The sequence below is a fragment of the Poecilia latipinna genome, unplaced genomic scaffold (assembly GCF_001443285.1).
Source record: "Poecilia latipinna isolate Pla-1442-1.1 unplaced genomic scaffold, P_latipinna-1.0 Scaffold664, whole genome shotgun sequence".
Lineage (NCBI taxonomy): Eukaryota > Metazoa > Chordata > Actinopteri > Cyprinodontiformes > Poeciliidae > Poecilia > Poecilia latipinna.
This window is the reverse complement of record NW_015113280.1, coordinates 72,169-89,265: the sequence shown is the minus strand read 5'-3', so window position 1 is coordinate 89,265 and position 17,097 is coordinate 72,169. Positions and strand designations below refer to the sequence as shown.

The 17,097-nt window shown below is 41.0% G+C and overlaps 1 protein-coding gene across 10 annotated transcripts in view; it reads left to right on the top strand.

Moving 5' to 3' along the window:
• The window catches only part of chd3 (chromodomain helicase DNA binding protein 3), a 69,116-nt gene extending 55,190 nt beyond the window's left edge, over positions 1–13,926 (top strand). For 7 of the 10 annotated variants that reach the window (XM_015044182.1, XM_015044183.1, XM_015044179.1 and 4 more), the window contains one exon: positions 4,610–6,851. In XM_015044182.1, coding sequence (XP_014899668.1) covers positions 4,610–4,896 — 287 coding nt within the window. In that variant the 3' untranslated portion in view covers positions 4,897–6,851. Of the gene's footprint in view, positions 1–4,609; positions 6,852–11,776 lie in introns of those variants that run through there. The other 3 variants (XM_015044177.1, XM_015044174.1, XM_015044181.1) reach the window with 2 other exon arrangements.
• Positions 13,927–17,097: the final 3,171 nt, after the last annotated feature.

Sequence of the window (17,097 nt, the reverse complement as noted above, 5' to 3'; positions counted from 1 at the left end):
CCTGTGGTGAAGAGTTTGTGATGGGGCTGGCAGAAACGCCCCGTAAATGAAAAACAACAAAAAAAAAAAAAAAAAAGTCAAACACAAACGTGCTGCACTTCTATATTAAGGCATTCTGAAAAGCTCAGTCAGCTCAGCAGTTATAGGATCCAACAACAGATTGTGCAATAATAAAGCTCAGTCTGGCCAGGCAGGCATTGTTTCTCCTGAAAAGTTTGATTATTACCAACTTAAGAGCTTTTGAATTAAAATTGCAGAATGACTAAAACATTATAATTATATTATTTTATTTATTTATTTATTTATTTATTTTGTTTGGGCTCCTATCCCACCACTCTTGCCTGCATTCTATCACAACTCACTGTCAGCTGGGTGAATTTATTTTCCCATAATTAGTTCGGCAACAGCATGTGCTCTCCAGACGCACTCTCTGCCCTGCATGTGCGTTCGTGTTCGGAGATGTTTAGATAGCTGAGATGTGGCAGAGATAACCGGTAGAACCTGATACTCCCCCAGTAGCTTTCCTCCAGAAGAAACCACAACACCCAGCACTCTCTCTCTCCCTCTCTCTCTCGCTCGCTCTCTCGCTCTCTCCCGTTTGGTGTATCTTAAGTTTTTTGTAATTGCAGACCGAGACATCTGTCAAAGGCATTGCATTTCAGCGAGCCAGGGGCCTATCGCTGAAAATGTCATTATGCTCGGCCCGTCTGAGGCCGAGTGTGCCAAGAAAACATTCTGACTTTGTACCAAGGTATTTTCAGTGGGACGCAGACCGCAGCAGGCCTGGTTGTGTAAACGTTGTGTTGTGACTTGTGAACGAGCGGAGGGCTGGGCCCGGCGTTTGGTCGCTCAGAAATAGTTGTGTTTCTCCGTGGTTTTTTGACTCACCGGGGCCCTCGCCGTCGTGAGCCGGGCCGAGCCGAGCCGAGCCGCGTGCAGTCCGAGACCACTGGCAGGTTATGAGACCACATTTACAGGCTTGATTGGGGTCATGCTGCTTCCTGACCTTTTATGATTCAGGCAGCGAGAGGGGAAACCAGTGGGTGGACCGGAGCTAAAATAACAATTCTCAGACTTTTTGCCACCTTATAACTTCCCTACATTAATGGGAGTTTACTGAAAGAAGGTCTCACACTCTGGTAAACAAAATACCTCCAGAAATATTCTTACCTAAGTCCACATCTGCTGTTTTAGCTGTGATTTCTAAATGTGAGAATGCACCAGTTGCTCCAAGTGGATGCAAAAGTAGTCATGCCCTTAAAGCCTGTCATATTCTGCCACATTAGAGTCACAAACTATAATCTATTTTACTGGGATTCATCTGCTGGGCCGACACAAACCAGAGCACAACAATATGGTAAATGTTTTGTTTTTTTTACAACTGGCCTCCAGTGCCAATACTCCTAGCCACATTTTGCTACAGTCACAGCTGTAGGTGTTTTGGGAGTATGTCTCTACCAGCTTTGCACATCCACAGTCTGAAATCTTTTCTCCCCGTTCTTCTCTGCAAAACAGTTCAATGTCTGTGAACATCAATTTTCATAGCTTAAAAAAAATTGTCAACTGGATTTATGTCTGGACTTTAACCGGGCTATTCCTGCACATGAACATGCTCTGATCTAAATCATTCCATGCTAGCTCTGAATCTTTAGGATCGTTGCTTTGATTGAAAGTGAATCTTTGTCCCTGTCTCAACTCTTCTTCAGCCTCCAACAGGTTTCCATCCATTTTTCCAACAACTATCTCCAGCTTCCTTATCACTGAAGAAAATATTTGTGACTTTCTTTTAACAATGATTTTTTTTCTCCCCTTGCCACTCCTCCAAAAAGGTTAGATTTGTGGGGTGCACAAGTAGACAGCCACATACTTCATCTGAAGCTGAACGGTTGATGCACAGTCACGTGGTTCCTGGTTGTTAGCATTTACACACATCTTTCATACAATAGCGCAGACCTCCTTTGGGACTTCACATATTATGCCCCATACCTGCAGTTTCCTGAAATGCTCTCACACAGAGAGCGCCGCACTTTTCTTCAGACAGCCTCTTTCGTGAACAACGATGTTGTAATTTTCATTTTTGAAAATTTTTTGACATTTGACTAAATTATTATTATAGTAGTTATTTGATTGAAGAATCAAATGCACAAAAAGTTTGTTTTTTTTCCCCTGCATATTCAAAAACCAGATAGTGGAAGCGAACAAGCTGAAGCGAAATATCTACATTGTTGTCCAAGTGCATAAAACACAACAAAAAGAGTTCTGTTCTGAGATGTTCCAGTAACTTGACCCTGCTTTAAACTTCTCCATACATTTGTCCTTGAGCTCTGTCTGCTGTGTTCTTTGGTCTTCATGAGACTCTCTGTTCACCAATGTTCTCCAACAAGCCTCTGAACCATTCTGTTGAGACCTCAGACACGTCCCGGGTTCAGATCCCGGACAAGCCCCCAGTTGACATGACGCCACCTGTCATTCAATCCACTGGGTTTGTCAACAACTGACAATTCAGGAGTCACAATTTTTCCCAAAGTAAACCAAAGTTGCCTGGGTTTATCATTACGAATGCCATGCGGTCGTAGAGGTTTGGTGATGGAGGTTTGGTGAAAAAAAAAAGTTAAACATTGTCAGTGGGGAACATGCACTTAAGACATGCTTTACCCTGGGCACTTAGAGGGTGGAATAGAGTTTACTCCAGTCCCAAAACCCAAACGGAGTCTGGAAAAATGCTAAAAGATGGATGTGACCGACCTCATGAGCAGCCGAACACAACAGAGATCGACAGTATTACTACCACATGCTTGTCTGTACGAAGATAACTCCGAGTAAATCTCCCATTTTTTTCATCATTACATCGTATGCTTAATGGTTAAATCAAGGATTAATGTGTCAAACTGGATCCAAAACAATAAATGTGAGTTGTGGCTACAAATCTGTTTTCATTCCAGTTTCTTTGTAAAGCAGTAACTTTTCACGCATGTGGTGCAAATATTCACGCACAGCCTGACATTAGTGATCAAAACACAGTTCAGATTTTCACAAGCTAATCCAAAATGCGTCTGACACAAAACGCTGTTGATCAAATATCTGGAAGATTTAAAAATAATAATAAAAATAAAAACAAAAAAACAAATATCCTCTGGCTATTCAGGACAACCTAATATTTCCATCATCATCACGTTTGTCGGCCCGAAAAGGTGACAGAGTATATTTGTCTCCTGCATGTTCCACATATTGTGCGAGCAAAAGTAGCGCAGTCAGACTTTTAACAATGTCTACGCAGTAAAAACAAAACAAAAAACATCGAGATTAAGCTTTAATATTGAGCCATGTTATTTGACAAACAAAAACGAATAAATTAACTGACACCAGAGAGAAGAAAACCATCACCGAGCCAAAGAATGTTGAATATAAAACGAATAAAAAGAATTACCAACCACTAAAGTCCCTTTATGGGGCTTGTATGAAACACATTTAATATCTGCACAAGCAATTTAGAGCTCCTTATTTGGAATCTCTTAAAGATCTGACCCTTAGTGAGGCATCTCTGTCTCTGCCATTACAACCGTGTCTGTTAGTCGGAGGTCCGCTCTATCTGAGCTACACTACCACGGAGAGAGCTGGGCACCTTGTTACAAAAACGTTACACACACACAGTTTAACCCTTTTAAGAGGAACACACTACATGGAGTGTGTCTCAAATATAAACTTATTCAACTCAAATTAAGGTCAAAATCGAAGCTCCTAATATGACGTGTGAACGTGAAATCGGTACGGTGTGTATGAGTGGAGGATGTGTGTGAAAGTGCTGCTGCGTGAACTCAAAGTGATCCAGAGCCAGAGGCAAGTTAGTCGGCAGGCTGGGGTTTAAAAAGCTGATGGCCTTACCAGGTCCTCAGGTGTCCTGTATCAGTAATCAGTGCTGCATGTGACAGATAAATGCCCCAGCCTAACCACTACGTTCCTGCAGAGGTTGTTGCAACACCTTCATGGAACAGCTGTGCGCGCACCGGGATTGAAATTAAATTAATCTCATGTTTGACAATATTTACGTGACTTCTGAAGGTTATTGTTTGCTTTGGTTTTACTTAGGGGTTTTAAAGTAAACGAGAGCTAAATTAAAGTCACGCATCAGTTTCCTTCATCTTCGCATTTCGCAAGTAACCTTGTAAAGAACTTTTATTGAAGTTTGTAATCAGAACGAGTCAAACTGGGGAAATGTTTTGTTTTGTTTTGGGTATTTTTAATAATTTTGCAAGGCACTGTATATCAGCAACATCTGGAGCTGAAATCTTTTGGAAATTCTGTTTTTGTCATCAGGAAGCTATGCAGCTCTGCTAACGGACTCACATTGTAGACAAAGCTTCGTCTTTTAGACGCGTATAAATCAAAGCGGTAGAGCAGAGCACATGGGCGCACACGGGAGCACCTGCCCTGCCGATATCGCCACCCTCCCACCAGCTCCAGTAGCTCCATCTCTGACCTCTGACCTCTCTGCAGAGGAGGGAGGGAAGTTAAAGACAAGTCCCTTTGGGGATGTGTAAAGTGTCACATTATCCTGCTCCCCTTCTCTCCAAGCCTCCACTACAAGTCTGCCGCTTGTCTGCCCCCACAGAAGCCGCCGCCGCTGCCGCTGCTGCTGCTGCTGCTGGGGCCACCGGGGGCGCCGCTGGTGGAGCCACAGGGGGGTCAACTGCCGCCGGGGTTTTCCAGAAGACCAAGGAGCACGACGTGATGCAGCGGCAGCGAGTGGTGGACCTCTGGAAAGACGGCAAGTCAGAGGGAGCTATCGGGCTGGAGCTGAGGATGCCCAAGTCCACGGTTCACAGCATCATTGTCAAGTATCGGCTTAGCAACACGGTGGAGAACCTGCCGCGTAACGGGCGACCAAAAAAGCCCTGACGGGAAGGCGAGGGAGAGGATCCTGGAATGTAGCAAAACTGATGAAACTGAAAAAAAAAAACAAACTGGATTTTTAAAACCAAGAACAAATAAAGACGAAGCTCCAAAGAAGACCTGATAACAAAGCACTTACGCACTGCTGGAATGTGAGGTATATAAAGATGGAAGAACAATCTCAAAACGCAGAAATTGAAGGTTTGAAACGCAAAATAAAAACAGCAGTGGCAGCACTTTGCCCCACAAAAGAAAGCAGGCAATCAACTGCTTAAAGAGTGGACCAAAAATAAGCAGGGAGAAATGAAGGGTGCTGCTGAAGGGGGGGAAAAAAAAAAAAAAAGCTTAAAAAAAATCTGTCTGGAATGAAAGCAGAAGGGCAAAAAAGGAGAGAATGTTAATGCAATCAAAGGTTTTTTAGAAAAATGCAGAAAAAAGTATTTTTTTTTTTTAGATCTTCTCATACAGATTTCTTGAGACTTCTTTTTCTGTCTTTCCCTTTGAGCCAAAAGATTTCCCTCTGGATCCATCCTTCATCTGCAGGCTGACTGAACAAGCCGGTTCCCTCGATCTGACCCTGTACTCCCTCATTCCTCTACAGTCCTCTCGTCCTCCACACTCACACGCACACACACACACACACACACACACACACACACACAAATACAAACACTTTGGATGTCTCAAACAACCTGAAAACCTGCAAAGAACTTTGCTAATCTCCTCGAATGCAGGAAGATGAAATCCAAACTCGAAATAGAGAACGAAAAACCGGGCCAAGTTCATCTCGCAGAGAAAGTTCAGAAAGAAAGCAAAAGGAGAAAAGGTTGTTAAGTTTAAATCACTTCACCCCGTGGATCGTCTTATTTTGGGATCCCTAAAGTCAACCAGGCATAAATCCAAAACCCACTGATTTGTTGAGAGCTGATTTGTTGCCTTTTCAACAGAATCAGTAGCAGCTACCCTAACCTGATAAACTGCCAACAAAATGTGTACTGTAATGCAAGTGGAACAATATTACTTGCTCCTGCACCTTTTTTTTTTTTTTTTTTTTTTTTTTAAATGGGAGATTGTCTCCTAGCTGGGGATACCGCTCTGTCGAAGTATCCACATTTCCTGTTTTTAGACCTCATGACTACAGAAAGCACTATTTATGAGCCGCTCTTCCTCATAGATGAAGTCTGTAATCTGTCACTGAAAGAAAAAGGGAGACTCGCTTTGAAGCCCGAAGAGACACTTTTGTTCCTCGAGCTGCTTTATTGTGACAGCGTGATGGATTCCACGCGGTGGAAAATGTCCCCCGATCCCAGAGAAAATAAAACACTCCTGTCTGCATTATCGCTTTTTCTGAACACAGCGTGTGTGTGTGTGTGTGTGTGCGTGTGCGTGTGTGTGTGTGTGTGTGTGTGTGTGTGTGCAGCAAAGCTGTGCCTAACATCATGAGGAGAACAGCGCTATCCCCTCTGCTGTGTTTCTGGACGGAGCAAAATTCAAATTTTTGGTTAAGAGCTGTGTGACTGTTATGACGCTAAATTCGAGTGGCATTTCACGTTCATTTTAAAGGTTTGTGTGTGGCCTGCAATGAGTATACATGGTATTTGTTCACATTTGCGAGTGTTGCGTCCCGGGTAAATGTGTGCATTTGTGCATGGTAATTGAGGGAAAATTGTTTTTTATAAACTCTGGTTCGCGTTTGTATTTTTAAATAATGGTGCCAAGGAATCTTTCCCATTTCATATTTTTATGTAAAATACTTTTCCAGTGCAAAGTTTTCCGTTTTTCCCACATCAGATTTAGCCAAAGAAATATATTTACCACACCAAATTGGGATAAGGGGTAATGGATAATGGGATAAGAACGAGGCAGCATTAAAACAGAGGTAAAAGAAAAGAACGTAGCAGCACTGTAGCTTAGTGGAGTGTCAGGAATCACGACTGAAACACCCTTAAATAACCCTTAGTGTCATAGCACGTTTGCTATGAACAAAGCGACAAAAAATATCCACGATTAACGGCTGTAAAAAGAGAAAGCAATAATTCTTTATTGTCCCTTGCATTCTGGTTTTCAGCTCTAAGCTGAATCACAGTTTGGTGATGTTCAGGACCAGATAAAGTAAAGCACATGTACATCAATGGCGCATCGACCTGCAGTCCTTGAACTATCGCATGCTTTTTACCCGCATCCCCTCGACACCTCGGACATATGCTAAGCTGTTTCTAGCCGAGGATTCATTGACGTGCTTTTTTCTTTTCAGTTGGACATTCATTCTGAAACCAGCAACAGAGTACCTTAAAATGGCTGATTGGTTGACAAATCCAAGACATACGTTTGTTCCTGATTAAAGGCTTTGCCTGAGATGCACTCATACGAGGCTTTATAGAAGCAAATATAATGCATTTCCTGTCATTTCCCTCGATCAGATGATATGCAGCATCTTACAGGGGAGAGACGCACCAAGACTTTGGCCAGGCTTTTTTTTAATAGCTAATTTAATAGATGATCCATCAAAAGTAGTTTAGAGTTTCAGGTCGTTGAGAGTTGACTGATGGCTTTGCTTGGAGTTTAAAAGCTCTTAGAGATGTGCTGGGTTTGTCTTACCTTTACTTTAACTCTCACTGCCAACTTAATTTGGGGTAGGAAAACATTAACCTGCTGCTGCAAGGAAGCTAAAGTACGGGAGGACCATGCTAATGTTAACCAAACAGCAGTTGTACACCTTGAAGTCACAAGGTTTTATTTTATTTTGTTTGTGTTTGGTGACCCTGGTATGGTGACCATGACAATGACAAAATTGGGGTTTTGTACACCCCTTGTGCACTGAGTCCAGATAAAGGAAAAGCTAAACAGTCGACTTGTGGTCCTGTGCTTTCGGGACTTCCGTATTTTTATGCACCTTTCACAGGCTCAGCAACTTGGAGATGCCCCGTCTGCTTCAGTATAAGCACATAGCCATTTGACAGGATTTGTAGGTATTTTGTAAAGAATCGTACAAATGTAGGTAATTCCGTCAGCATAAATACTCCTAATAAAATTAAACATTCCTCTAATAAACTTCTAATAAACACTCCTCAGATACAAAAACTGGATAGTGGAAGCAAAGACATTTCTGAATAAAACACGCCTGCAGTCTTCTGCCCAGTCACACAACACATCGCACAGAGGCCTGAGCGAAGCAGCTCGGCCTTCGCCCAGCGTCCAGAAGGGGGATGCAGTTTTTGTCTCGCGACTAAGTCGATGAGAGCTCATTTTGACACTTTGTACTGGAGGTCATTTAATCAGATTACGTTCTTCCATCATCTAAAGTCCTGTGTCGGATTTACTGATCGTTTGCTCTCGTACGCTGTAAACAGAATGACTGCTCTCACTCTAAAACTAGAAGCCGAGTGGCTCGAATGAGTCGTGGTGTGCCACAGGCATCAGTCCTTGGTCCCCTCCTGTTTTCCAGTTACATGCTACCTCTTGTTTTTTTGAGTCCTAGCCACAAAGTTCTTACCTCCACCAGTTAAATATATTCAGGTGCTTTTAGTGATAAATTATATCCTTGACTTCTATTTTAACAATGTTAAGATAGAACGGTTTTATTATCTGTCTAAAGCCCTTCTGTGGATAGACAATCTTAATCGCTTTTTGAGCATTCCTGATTTCTTGACTGATCTGTTTTCAGTTAAGTATCAGTTTTTCCTCTCTGTTCTACATTTTTATTGTCTCTTTTGTTCCACATTTCTGGCTCTAAAGCATTTTCTCCTGTTGTGCACCCCTTGTTATTTTTCTCCCAGTCTACCTTGATTTTTTTTCAGTCTCTTATCAGATCTTGCCTGCTCCTACCATACTCACGCACACAGCTATTTCTCTCTGTCTCCTCTCTTGGCCTCTGCTGGAAAAACGCCAGTACTTTTTCCCATAACTGGTCTCCTCTCACGGTTTCACCTTTTTTTTCCTCCTTCCCTCCAACATCATCAGCCCAATACGCAGCTTATCGCATCTGGGATCAGCAAACCAGTGTTACGACAGTTTATCTTTGCCCGTGGTGCAAGCGAAAGCCGTCCTGCGTTGGGTCTATTCCTGGCTTTTTGTTTTGAAACGAGCTCTAAACAATGCCTTCAGGACGCTTTCATGAAAACTCACCGATGTGGGAAACACAGACCCTGTGCTTGTCATGTGTGTGTGTCATGCAGAAAGGTGTTAGTTTTCATCCGTGTGTGTTTCTGTATCCTTATGTGCCTGCGCATAAAAAAAAAAAAAAAAGATGTTTACTCATTGCTGGCCTCGCTTTCTTTCAGTCAACAGTTATGCATTTCTAGGTTTTGCCCTTATTGCAAACACGAATCATGATACTGTATATATTATTGACGTACTGTAATATGCAAGTTTTCTGAATAAAAACCATAGTAATGTACCCCCTGGAATGCTGCTTATTGTTGCAAAAGCCGTGCGATTACCATGTTTTAAGTGCCCTTATTGTCATATTTTCAAACATAATGTCTCGGTAGAGTTAACATCTGTAAACACAGCAAAGATGGAGATTGTTGGAGAAAGTGCTTCCAGCTCAGGCCACATTTACCACGAGCCGTGTTCTTCAAAATGTAATGTTTGCATCTTGCTCAACTACAAATGTTTTTGTTCGCCTAGATAAACATCTAGGAACAGATTGCTGTGTTTTTTGTTTGTTTTTTTTTTCTGTGATTACGGCTGATTTGCTGACTTTTTTTAAATCTTTTTTTTTTTAAATAGAAAACAAGTATACTGGTTTAAATTTATTCCTTCTCCGACGCTCCCAACAGCTCAGACGTTGAAATACGACACTCGTTGTCGAGGCTGAACCTTAATCTTCCCCAACTGAGGAAACTTAAATTGTTGATACTTTTGTGCGAGTGTGAGGCTTTTTTTTGTTTTTGTTTGTCCTTTTAGCCGTGGTCTTACTCAGTATGAATGTTGTTTACAGTGGCTATAAAAGTATTCACCCCTTTGTTGCTTTACCAATTTTATCGCTTTGACAAATCAACAACAAAATTTTACACTCTCACATGCCTTTTTTTTAAACCTAATCGAGCCTTGATATGAATCCTCATCGACAGCAGCCTCCCTGTTGCCGCTCTCCCAACAAAGACAGTTCAGCAGTCGTCGTACACAGAATCTTAACACCTCGTAACTCCTTCAGCGTAGATAAGAGCAGAGGTGTCATGGCGTCCTCTCTTGTAAGTCTCCTTCTTACGCTGTCACTCGGTGTGTGAGGACGCCCTGATCTAGACAGATTTACACGTGGGCCATGTTCCTTCCACTTCTTGATGATGGATTTAAGTGAACTCCAGGGGATGTTCAGGGCCTTAGAGATGTTTTTGTGTCCATCCCGTGACTTATGGGGATCTTAGTGTTCTTTTTGCCTTCATGCCGTGATGGTAGCCAGGAATCCTGATTAACCAGTGAATGGACGGTCCAGACGCAGGTGTCTTCACACTACGACCACTGGAGACACAGTCACTGCACTCTGGTGATCTCCAGCCACTCGTCGTGAGGCTATTAGCACCAACTAGATGGACCTCTGTTGAATTAAGTTAGTCGCTTAAACCGAGGGAGCTCCTGGATAATTGTGCACTAATTTTCTATCAAAGTTGTCTCTTTTATATTAAAGGCTGTTTTATTGATCAAGATAGGTTTACAAAAGCAGTAAAAAGGGTAAAACGTCCAAGGGGGTTAATACTTCCTGTTGGGTTAGCGTCAGCTTGCCTGGCACAAGTGGGTATTGCGTGCAGAGCCGCGGTTCATCTCTCAGGACAATGGCAGCTGCATCGGTTCAATGACAGGGTCAGAAACAGTGTCTTTAATTCAAAGATTCCTTTCACTGTACTTCAAATAAGCCAGTGTCAAGGCTTATTCCTCATCCAGTTACCCAAATTGGTAGACTGAATATTTACTTTGGATCCAGTTTTTGCAATGTCGAAATGTCTCCCTTCACTCGGTGAAGGAAAATGTGCTTTCCCCAATGTAGCTCTGATACACTACTGGACAAATGGACAGGAAGAGAGCCTGGAGGCCGGTGTTAACAACATCCTGTGACACTCCTGGTCTTCCTCCTAGAAACCAGTGGGTTAATGCAGTGCATTCTGGGATGAACCGTTTTTATACCAGTCTCTTTTGTTGCCTGTATGTAGTTCAGTCCTTCATTCCATCCTCACAACTTACCATTCACTAGATGTTTTCTCTTTCTTTGGATCGTTCTCTATGAACCTCAAAATGGTTATGCATGAAAATCCGAGTAGATCATCAGTTTCTAAAATAGTGAGACGATTCCTTCTGGCTCCAACGTAAACGTTCAAAGTGTCTCGAATCCTCCGTCTTCCCCAGTCAGCTGCTCAGTTTGAACAAAAGCAATTTGTCTCCTTCACGTCTGGAAGTCTGGTTGCTCATGTGATTGACTGATTCGTGGCAATCAACAGCTTTGGTTGTCATGAAATGGTGGTCGTTTCCATTGAGCCGGGGCCATTATGAAATGAGGGTATTGTTGGAAAAAGGTTCTTGAAAATGACTTTGACCACAAAAAAGCTTAATTAATTAAATCAACACTCTTGTCATCTTCTAGGATAAGAGTGACATTGAAATAAAACATCGCCGTTGCTTGATTAAGACAATGCCTTACACCAGCTTTATATGCGATTAACACCGTGTGATGTCTTTCGAAGAATAACACGTATTGATAATATATATATAAATATATATATATGACTTCTGGTCTTTAGTAATTCAAGAAACAGTGCTGGTCTTCATCTGATCTGATGGATTTTTCTTCTTTTTTTGTTTTTTTGTTGGTGCTCCGTCTGTGGAAGGACAGAAAGCAAAGACGTACTGAACCGGCTGACCCGAGCTTGTGTTTCTGTTTCCCCCCCTGCAGTCCTGAACGGGCCTCCCATGTCTGTAAAGAAGGAACGGGAAGCAGAACTGCTGGTGAACCGACGGGAGCAGCGCAGCGGAGAGGTCATCTGTATCGACGACTAGACGACACGCTCACGCTCGCACACCTGAAACCCATTTCCTGCTAGAAAGACACCTTCGATTACTCGTCTGCAGAGGAATGTTTTTTGGGGTGGGGGGGGTTTGTTTTGTTTTTTTTCCGCAGGAGAAAGCAGCACCACTGAACCGCGCTCTCGGTGTTACAACTATAACTAACTGACTGTCTGAAGGCAAATGTACCCAAACAATAGTGATTGTAATTGCTTCATTTGAAACGAACATAACTTCAGCCGCACACACAGCTCGTCGTCACAGACAGTCCAAACCTGCCTCCAACTTTTTGTGACCATTTTTACGTCTGCCTCAAACCATTATACTCCTCAACAACGGCCTCCTCAAGTGGGCCTCCTCCTCCTTGAGATGCTTAAGACCTCACCTATGCACACACACACACACGCGCGCGCAAACATAAAGAAATGCTAAACCCAACCTTACCCCAGAAACCTCCTAGATCTGTCAGTAGACCGTATCCCCTTCCTCCTCTTCCTAAGCTTCTCTCAGAAAGTTGCATGTGAAACTATACTCATTTCTCCCCACAGCGCTCCATCGTCCCCCGAAGCATGCTCTTATCACAACAACGCTGTCTTGTGGAATCAGAAAGAAAAGAAAAATGTTATCAAGCTGTGCATAAACTCGTTTTAATACTATTTCTAATACTCAGAGGGAGAGGCTGACTCTCCGTTGTCTGAGTTTAAGCAGCTCCAAGCACAGCTCCAGCTATTTGGTTGTTTTTGTTTTTTTTTGTCATTTACATTTTATTTTGCTCTTTTTTTTTTTTCTTTTTTTTTTAACGGTACGTGTTCAGATAAAACTCATGTGCAAAAAGTATGATATAAATATATTCAGGACTTGTTTGACCATAAAGTATTTTCCAGCATCCTTATCTGCTTTTCCTGGTTTGAGTTCATGTACAGAGCTTCGAGGCGTTTCGAAGGGGGTTCGTTTTAGGAAAGGCCTCGAAACGTCGCTATTTTTTAGGATTCCCCTACGAATGTTTATAACCTTTCATAAGCGAATCAGTGTTATTGAAACCTGTCGACAACCCTCCGCACTGCTCTTACCTTTTCTTACCGGCGCTTAAAATCAAGAATTTTATTTTTTGTTTCCTTTTTTTTTATTATTATTTTTATTTCTGTTTCCTTCTACAACATCCTGTGATATACTTTGCATATTTAAGCAGCTCATTCGTGTTCTCTTGTATTTTTACTCTCCCAGTTATGAGCATTGTCGTTGTTGATGTTGCTGTCGTTCTCGCCGTTGTTATTCGAGAGAGAGCTTCTACCAAAAGAGACATATCTTTGTAACTATAAAACGTTAAAAAAACAAACAAAAAAAAGACGCAACAGTACGCGTGCCACACAATACACAGTTCTGCCATGTTCGTCCCATTGTTGCAAGAGAACACAAACGAAGAAGTTGAGCCAACTTCAGAAGTGCATATGTAACACGAGAAAGCAAACTCTCCTTTTAGTTTTGGGGCTTAATTATGTATGTCTGTAGAAACTCGGTCATATGTAACCCTAAATGCTTCTACCGAGATCTCAGTCCATTTCAGCTCCATTAAAAGTACACAAGAGTTATCCAGAGAATCAGAGAGGGGACTTTTATATACCGCGTCATTTAAAAGCGCCTTAATAAACATAGCTGAACACATGTAAAGTCATTGAAATACATTTAGAAACTGATGTCAACCTGTAAATTCCAGTGTCTTCTGTTGCAAATGGAAAACTGAAAAGATCTTTAAAAGACAACGTAGCTCATCAACTTTCCCCCCAGGATTTATACAAAATTTATGTTGCTTTAAAACAAATATTCAACAACAACCAAACTAAAATGTTGAGTCAAGAACAACAAATTATTGCTTTGTCCACTCTTGTTTTGTCCTCGTTTCAGGATTTTTCGGTTGATTTCTGGGTATCTTGTGTCACTGTGTACGTGGTGGTGCCGATGAACTGACGAGTGGAAGTCAAAACGCGTCAATAATGACACTTCTCCTTATTTTCTCTTTTTTTGTTTGTAATAAAACTGAAATGATGGAAATACCTACGTGTGCGTTTATTTTGAATCTGTCGATTCACCTTCTTGCTAGCTTATCCTGGCTAGCTCGTGTTCGCTTGCTAGCTATATCTTATAATCAAGTGATTAATAGATATAGTTAGCAATAACATTTAGATTTTACTATGTTAAAGGAATCGCTCTGCTTTTTTATGTAAAGTTATGTTGGGTTTTTATCACCAGTATCTTACAGAGTTGTTTTCAACTGAGAATCAAGCTAACGGCTAGTTAGAGTAGCTGCTTTAATTGCCACTTTCAGCCATCTGAAAATAAAAATTATAGTTCAGTTCATCAAACTTTGCACAATTTTCTCTGCTTTTCAGTTTACTAGTTTTTATTGACACAAAAGAAATTTGTTCTTGAGAACAAATTTCAGTTACTGACGAGCAGCAATGTGTAAAAACCTCAATTTTCTGATTTCAAAGCTATTTTAATAACTTTGATACAGTTTTACAGTTTCTCAGCTCAAAGTGGTTTCACATTGTTTTGTTGTGCAATACTTTAATATTATTGTTAAAATACTCCAAACCAATATATCTAAATCACCAGTAATTGAGAGAAATTTTGCAGAATTTCGGACAGAGTGGGTAAATTTTGCATAGTAAAAATGTGTGACGTTGACAGACTCCAACCAAATAAGATTGTATGAAACAAAAGGTGGTTCCGCAACGTTTCGTGGGTTATGCAACAGTACCGCCTTCTGAGGAAGTTAAATGTCATACAAGTTTTAAAATACTTCATCATGGCCTTGATTACTAAAGTTTTTAAGTGTCTTAAATCTTCACGAACTAAAATTGCCTTCTAGTCTTTCTAAGTTGAGTTCTTTCAGTCGAAATCCATCCGTCAAAAATCTGACCTTGATTTTCTTTTTCTTTTTTAATTTTCAGGTGAAGAAAAGAACAGTAAGGAATGTTTCTTCAGCATTCACAAGGAATGAGCTCAGACAGGGCATATGCATCCATCATTTATTTTACAAATCTGTTCACAAGACATTCAGGGCTGTTAAATGAAAAAGAAGAAGAAAAAAGTGTACAAAATTATTCTAGGCAGAGATGTGTGTTAAAGCTGCGTGTGGTGATTGAGGGGACAAGGCATGTTTTTCCTTAACTATGCGGTTCAGATTCAGATGTAGGAAGCGAAAATTTAGATCACCATCGCTGTGTGTGCGTGTGTTACGATGAATGCTGACAGGGAAATATGATGTCCACATGGATGTAGCGAGGGTGTGGGCGGAGGTGGGGGTTACACAGACGACAAAAAAAAAAAAGGAAAGAGGAAGTACAAGGGATTTATTGTCTAAATTTAAAAAAGATTTCCATTTGAAAACATCAACGTTTGAGTCCAATTAGGAACACAACAATCGCTGCCGTAAAGTGCTGAGGAGAAACCAATGCGGTCCGGCCACAAAAACTCCTTATAAACAAGAGTGGGAGTGCTGAATCCCAACGCTAGAAATACACCCTGAAATATAACAGGGAATATTACACAAAGCCGCAGCTGAGGAGACACAGGAGGAAGTTCCATTTACTAAAATATATATTTTTAAAAGTAACAGAAAAGCAATCTGGTTAAAGCAGGAAGATATTTGAATTATCTTTGCTCAGTGGTAAAAATAAAAAAATAAAACCTCACATTCAAGGTTCAGTTTTGTCATTTTTGCCAAATCTATTTTTTTTTTTTTTTTTTACAAACCCACAAAAGCAGAATTTTAGTTATTTTTGTTTAGTCTGACAAACGCCAACTCTATTACAGCTGTTCATAACTTAAGTTGCACAAACACAATCTGCAAAGAAAACAACATCCAGTCTTTTTTTTTTTACTTTCCAAGTCAGTGGCGGTTCTTGGATTAGCCCTTACGGCCCAGTTCAGCCCATTCTCTGGAACCCTAAGAGCTGTAGTCCCATTCGGGCCGGACAGACGGGACTGATTAGGAGTCTAATGCGATTGGTTCATCAGGTTGCGTAAGAGTTTCTCAATAAATCCCGCCATGATCTAGTGATGGTCCTTGGAAACACAACCAGTGCCGGGTCACTAGCGATCCAAAAAGGCCTCAAGAAACCATTTCCATTGACTGAACATGCTAACAAGCACCACTACGCAACTATTTCCCTTGTGCTGTGACGCCCTGGGCAGAAAACCGTATCGAAAATACCAAAAACCACCACCGACCCCATGACATAAAGCTCAATTGCGACAACACAGTGCTGGTGCTAACATTTAGAGCTTTTCTGTGATGAGTTAGCAAGCTAGAAAATGAACATCTGAGCTGTTAGTTCTTTATAAACCTCATGGACTCGACTGACGTCAGGCCTCTTTTATCGGACAATAAAAAGAAAGAAAGTTTATGGCAGGAGTCTGTGACATAAATGAGCTTCGATCAATAAGATAGTCAGTGAAGTCTTAACGCTTAAATACAGATATTAAGATAATTAAGTGTTACTCTTAAGCTAATAAAAAAAATGCAATAGTGTCCAACTACTGTAGTGAAAGCGTCTTGATCTACGCTTGTGTGCCCTTCATTGTGTTTATTTTATAATAAAAAATAAAAAATAAAAATATGCAAAGCTGAAATGTCAACAAAATAGTTGTGTCTGTTTTTGTTTGCGAGAAATCCTGACATTTCGGATGGCTACCCTTGAGAACAACATGGAAACGCCCACAGAGATCCTTACAGCTACTTGTGATGATATTCAACGCCAGAACACATTTTGACTCTTGCCTAGTTGCATCACTTGAATCAGTCTTTTTTAGCGCCGCTTTGGCTTATAAAAAGTTACAAAAAGTGTATGAGTAATAGCCATTGCATCATCAAACAGAGGAGGAACACCCTGGAAGAAAAAAAAAAAGCAGATAAAGCAGAATATACAGCGGTATGCTTTGCTTGCGATGATTTGAACCTTGACTTTTAAACTATACAATCATTTCTCCTTAGAAGAAAAAAAAAAACAAAAAAGAAATTCACATCCGCGTTATTCTTAAAATGTTCCCCCTTTTTCTCTGCCAACTCAGGACCTCAGGCACATTCGGTAAAATAAGTGACATATACAAAATATTTGAAAAAAAAAAAAAAAAAAAAAAAAACAATTTCCCAAAACCCCCCCCCATCGCCGAGATCAAAAAATCAGAAAAAATTTTTGGTTTTAACAG